General features: G+C 52.7%; 1 protein-coding gene across 1 annotated transcript; it reads left to right on the top strand.

The window, feature by feature from the left end:
• Positions 1-1,225: 1,225 nt before the first annotated feature.
• LOC308049467 (olfactory receptor 14A16-like) lies at positions 1,226-6,445 on the top strand (the record flags this gene model as incomplete). Its single annotated transcript, XM_080359149.1, has 3 exons — positions 1,226-1,258; positions 2,757-2,862; positions 5,490-6,445. 3 exons carry the CDS (start codon positions 1,226-1,228, stop codon positions 6,443-6,445), a joined length of 1,095 nt encoding a protein of 364 aa, XP_080215275.1.

Raw genomic sequence — 6,445 nt, 5'->3', positions numbered from 1 at the left:
CCGCAATGGAAGCTCCAATCCTGAGGTGGCAGGACACCATTGGCTGCAGTTTGACATAAGATACTGGTCATGGCTGTGAGTTCAGCCCTCGCTGGCAGAATGTCTCACACCCTCACTCAGGAGGGCAGGGGCCTGGGAGATGGGAGCACGTTTCAGTTTCCAGATCCCAGCACAGAGCCCAAACCATCCTGCCCTTGAACTCTGGATCCCATTTCCTGAGATGCAAAGCTGGTGGCCTTCTAAGGATAATCATGTTAAAAGGCATGAATAATCCTTCCAGTGTTTGTGTAATATGTCTAGGAATGTCAATCGTATATGCTTATATTTACATATCTGTTAAATAGTACACTACATCTGTGGTCGCCCCTCTGGCAATGACAATTAAATAGGCATTTGCACTATAAGGCTCCATACCCCATCCACAAGCACACATCTAAGTGGTTCAGATGATGGGTGGTCTGGCAAACGTCACCCTTTGTGTCCCCAGGTGATGGACACTGCTCATGTGCCTCTGCAGAGAGTGGCAGGAGCTGGATCCCCTTCTCGGGACAGACTCCTTCCAGGAGAGACACAGACACAGGGGGAACTCATCGGGGCTTTACGGCATTTCACCGGGCATCAGTTTTGACATATTGGGTGCTGTCCTGTGACTGCCCTTTCTGCACAAATGATCATACAAACACAATCATTTAGTGAGACATGGTCATAAAGGGCTGTTATGGACAAGAAAGCTCACCGTGAACTCTGGAGAGAGCGAGGAAGTTCATAATAAGCAGCAGGAAGAACCAAGAAGCTCGAGGCCTCTTCTGAAGAGCGGGAGGCCTGAGCAGCCATGATTGGCCATTGTAGGTGTGGGAGAGGGTCAGGGCATGTCAGGGAGAAGCAATGAGATGGCTGATGGCTTCAGTGAACCCTTCCAGCCATGTCTGAGCCCAGAAATGGAAAGCAGTTGATGTCTGCAGGTGGAGGAAGAACAGGAGGAAGATTTTCCTGGGAATATGGAAGGAAGAAAGGCCTCTCTTGGGCTAATCCTATATGGCAGTGACATTTGCATGCTGTGGGCATGGCTGTGCCTGGGAGATGGGGAACGGCTGCTGCTGGGGTGGCTGTGCTCAGTCATGGCCCATGAGCTGACCCTGCTCTGCTCCTCTCTTACACTGCCCACACTTGGATGGTCCTCAGGAATCATCCATGAACCTGGTGCGTGCATGAACCTCCTGGAGTGATGGGTATGGATCCAAATAGAGGATTCAAGCAAGTTTGGGACTGGAACACTGAGGTGATTGGTGACCATTGCCAGGTGTATGAAAGAAGCTGGATGAGTTGTGAGGAGCTCACAGGCATTTCCAACTCCACAGAAATCCAGAGCCTTGCAGTTAAAGCAACAGCACTTGACATAAACATCATCCCCAAAACACAAAACACTCACACTGACCACAGGAAAAGCCTTGAAAAACATTGGAGAAAAATCTACCTGGTCCCAGGGGTTAGGGCTCAGCCATTCTGGTGATGAACAAGCATCAAGGGCTCACATGGCAGAAACTTGGGGTTTGCTTCTGCCTTTTACTTCATTGGAGGTTTGTTCCTTGTTTCAGTATCTGCAGTTCAGGCTCATGGCAGCAGAGAGCTCATTGACATACAAAATGCTCTTAAATGCCAAGGCTCTGTGCATCGTTTTCCTAAAGGCTTCAAGTCTGGTGTGGATGATTAGAGAGATTTTAGGAATAGCCAAACACAGAACATTTTCATAACAAATAGCAATAAAGCCAAATTTCTTCTATTTCCTTCCCTGCTCACTCTTCCCTCCCTTTCCAGAACAGGTGGCATCAGCAGCCTCCAGTCCATATTGATGTGTTGCACCTCCTGATAAAGACTGAATATGTCAGAAAAGTGGGTACCTAAATCACCATGTGAGTGAGGAGACAGGCCAGGACACCTCAAAAGGAGTCACACTCCTCTGGACCAAGAGGTGGGTGTTCCTGGCAATCTCAGGTGCCACAGCACAGCAATACGTGTCTTCAGGGAGCTGGTCAAGTGACCCATCTCCTGTTCTGTAATGGTGTCTGAGTTTGCTCAGGTCACCCCTGACTTGAGCCCCATCCACTGCTGGGTGTTCTCCAGACTCCTGTCTTCAGGAACCAAGTCCCAGGAGACCTTGCTGGTGAAGATGGAGGCAAAGAAGCCATGAAGAACCTCAGTGCCATCTGATTCTACTCTTATGAAGTTCAGCAGCAGGCCCATGATTACCCTGTCTATTCTCTTACTGCAAGTGAAGCTCTGTCAGCTCATCTTGCTGCCCTTCCCGTGCAGGTATCAAGTCCAGGGCAGCTTTGTCATCATCCCCACATCCATGGACAAGGTTTCTCAATTCCTCCTTTGCAGCTTCCCCTGCTCCCACCTCCTGTGTGCTGCCTTTGTGCCCTGGAGGTCCCTCAGTTCAGAGGAGCAGCCTCAGGAGATAAATGCTTCTGTTCATGGGTACTTGGAGAGATCATTCTTGTGCTTGGAGCAGCCTGTCCTGTAAGGATTATGAGATTTCCTGAGCTCCTTCACCCTTCAGATCTACTTCCATGTCACCCTTTGCCCATCATCCCCCAGTATGTCAATGTCTTCTCTTCTGTAGCCCACCAGCCTGTGCTCTGCTGCTGGCCTTCCTCCCTCCCCTCTGGTGCCTGGGACCCCACTGCTTCCTGGTCACAATAGCCAAGGTGGACACCGATGTTCACATCCCTCACCAGGGTTTCCTTGTTTCCCAGTTCCAGATCCAGGTGAACATCACCCATGTTGCCCCATCAGGCAGACATGTTAAGCAGTTGGCCCGAGATCCTCTGGACTGTTGGCAGCTGCAGCTTTTCCAGGCCAGTGAGTGTCAGGGCAATTACAGTTCCCTATAGGTACGTACTCATTGATTGGTGACTTCTTCAGGTTACTGACAGAAGATCTTTTCCATTTCTTCTCCATGATCAAGTAGTTAGCAACAGCCAATACACTGTTAGCCTGTACTGGGCTTACATGTCAAAGTCTTGGAACTGGGGGTGAGTGTGGCTGTGCTACAGTTGTCACCTCTCTGACAAGACAACAGGAGTTTGACCAACGTCAGACAGAGCCGATTTCAGCTGCTCCAAGATGGACCCACTCCTTGCCCAATCTGAGCCACTCAGTGATGCTGACAGCACCTCTGGGATATCGTATTTGAGAAAGGGTAAAAAACACTGCACAACAGCAGGTGGGAGAGAGGAGGGAGGAGATGTGAGAGAAAAGCACTGCAGACACCAAGGTCATATCCCACGGGACCCAAGCAGCTCCCTCAGCAGGCCAAATCCTGCTCTCCTGAAATCCTGCTCTTGGCCTGTGATCATCTCCCAGGAGCCTCAGCTCCACTTTCCCATCCCTGACTGTTCCATCCTGACCAACTCTTTCTGGTTTGTAAGTGTGAAGTCCCACAGGGCACCTCACCCCACTGACTCCTCAGTCACCCATGTCAGGAAGATGTTGTCAATGAGCTCCAACACCCTCCTTGTCCCCAGCCAGGAACCTGTGAGGTGTGGGACCATAGTCCTGCCCTTGGCCTTGCACAGCTACACATCACACTGTCCCAGGAAGGGCCCTGGGCAACGTGGGAGGGACAGGATCTGCCTTCCCAGGGCTGGGGGTCAGGACTGGGCCCTTTGGTTATTGAAACACAATCAGGTTTACTCAGCATCAGAGCCACCTTTACTGTGCTTTTCCTGAACTTTCATCACTGTCTCCAATTTTTTTCTATACCTGACCCTGGGGTCAGCTCCTCATAGTGTTCCTCAGTGGACCCATTAACATAACAAGAAACTTTGGAGTTTGCATCTGACTTCTTGAGAGGTTTCATCACCTTCTTCCAGGGTCTGAGGTCCATGGACTCAGCACCAAACCCACCAGAGGGGTCATTAAAGTGCCTTGGGCTGCTCCTGTTCTGCTGAGCTGGGCTGGGCTCCTGGGACACAGGGAGCTCATGGCAGCGGCAGCGCTGCAAAGAGACAGCTCTGCCCAGGAGCAGCTCCTCTGCACACGCAGCAGGGCTGAGGGCTCTGCCTGGGGATCTCAGCAGACGAGCAAGGCAGAGAGAGATTAAAGGTGGTCAGGACTGGAGGATGACTGAGAGCTCACTGGAGGAGAAACCTTTGCAGCCCTTGCCATGGTAAGTCTCTGGTGCAGGGCAGTGCAGCTGTAGCTCCTGGAGGCATCTCCTGAAACTGGCGCAGGCACAGCTTGTGGGATCTGTAAGGACAGGGCTCTTGTCAGGCCATGTTGAACAGCTGTGAAGCCGGGGGAGCACCCAGGGGTGCCCAGGGCTGTCCTGCAGAGCAGGGTCCCTGCAGCCCAGGGCTGTGCCGGGCAGGGACTCTGCCGCCTGCCAGGGTCAGCGCTCAGCCTGCCCGGGAGATCCCATGGCAGCAGCTGTGGGTGGAAGGAGCGACCCCCGGCAGTGCAGGCAGGGAGCTTGTGGGGCTGAAGGGGGCTGTGCGGGTCAGGGCTGCTCAGAGCTCCAGATCACATCCACAGACATGGCAGAGGGTCCTTCTGAACAACGACATCAATACAGGAACAGCTGCCAGGGAAGCTGTCTGTGCTTTCAGTTTTCCACTCTTGGTTGTTTGGGTGTGCAGTGGAGGATGGGGATTTATTTCTCTCTTTGGAGAAGACACTGAGACCACAGCTCTCAATAGGACTTGTCTGAGCTGCTCCTGAGCCCCTGCACACACAGAGCTGCCCCTGGGCAGTGCCAGGAGGTGTGAGCAGGACAGAGCTGAGCACACAGTGGGTGGGATGGGGTCTGTGACACTGACAGGGAGCAGACCCAGGGACAGACACATAGTTGCAGGCAGCACAGACATGGGCAGGGAGAGGGAGATGGAAATGCTGGGGAGGGGATTCAGGACCCCCCTGCCATCCCCTGCAGTGCAGACACATTTCCCAGTGCAACCTCTGGTCTCCTCTCCTCCCCAGCAGACCCTCTGCCCCAAAGCCATGGGGTCCAGCTCACGAGTCTCCACCTCAGCAGCCGGACCTCCAGGTGAAGGGTTCCTGCAATGGGGTACTCAAAAAAGGTGCTAAAAGTACTTGCTCTCCAGTGTCATTATGTGAGTGGCAGCAGCACAGCCGGGTAATGAGAAGGTTCCACAGCATGCCCGTCTGCCTTTCTGTCCTTGCTTTGTTTTCTGGTAGCACTGCATAGTCCTTCCCTGTTTCTCCACCTGTCCCTGCTGCTCTTGCTCTCTGGGGTTGGGGTGCGAGTGTTGGTCACTTCTTCTTCTGATATCAACTCAAGGGGTCTTGCCCCAGAGGTTTGTTCATGGAAACCTGATGCCCAAGCTGTATTTTAAGCTGTGATGAACAGTTTTTCTCACTTGGTAGAAAGAGAGAATGAGCTGAAACATCCTTCCATCAGGGAGGGGGTTTTCCATGAGAAACAGCCTGTTTCCCCTAACTTGTCACTGTCTTTCCTCCTTGCACAGGTCCTTTTGCTCACAGGCAGCAAAGGTCCAACAGCAGCTCCATCACACAGTTCGTCCTCCTACCGTTCACAGACACACAGGAGCTGCAGCTCTTGCACTTCTGGCTCTTCCTGGGCATCTACCTGGCTGCCCTCCTGGGCAATGGCCTCATCATCACCACCATAGCCTGGGACCAGCACCTGCACACCCCCATGTACTTCTTCCTGCTCAACCTCGCCCTCCTCGACCTGGGCTCCATCTCCACCATTGTTCCTCAGTCCATGGCAAACTCACTGTGGGACACCAAGACCATCTCATACTTGGGATGTGCTGCACAGCTCTTTTCATTTGCCTTCTTGATAACAGCAGAGTATTCTCTTCTCACCATCATGTCCTACAACCGCTACATTGCCATCTGCAAACCCCTGCACTACGGGACCCTCCTGGGCAGCAGAGCTTGTGTCCACATGGCAGCAGCTGCCTGGGCCACTGGGTTTCTCATTGCTCTGCTGTACACGGCCAACACATTTTCACTACCCCTGTGCAAGGGCAATGCCCTGGGCCAGTTCTTCTGTGAAATCCCCCAGATCCTCAAGCTCTCCTGCTCACACTCCTACCTCCGGGAACTTGGGCTTCTTGTGGTCTGTATATCAGTAGTATTTGGGTGTTTTGTGTTCATTGTGGTGTCCTATGTGCAAATCTTGAGGGTCATGCTGAGGATCCCCTCTGAGCGGGGACGGCACAAAGCCTTTTCCACCTGCCTCCCTCACCTGGCCGTGGTCTCCCTGTTCATCAGCACTGGCGTGTTTGCTGACCTGAAGCCCTCATCCATTTCCTCCCCATCCCTGGATCTGGTGGTGCCTGTTCTGTACTCAGTGGTGCCTCCAGCAGTGAACCCCCTCATCTACAGCATGAGGAACCAGGAGCTCAAGGATGCCCTCTGGAAACTCATATCTTACAGTTTCCTGAAGCAATAA

This window comes from Nesoenas mayeri, assembly GCF_963082525.1.
Source record: "Nesoenas mayeri genome assembly, chromosome: 25".
Classification (NCBI taxonomy): domain Eukaryota; kingdom Metazoa; phylum Chordata; class Aves; order Columbiformes; family Columbidae; genus Nesoenas; species Nesoenas mayeri.
Note: the sequence above shows the minus strand (reverse complement) of the source record. Positions and strands in the feature narration are given on the sequence as shown.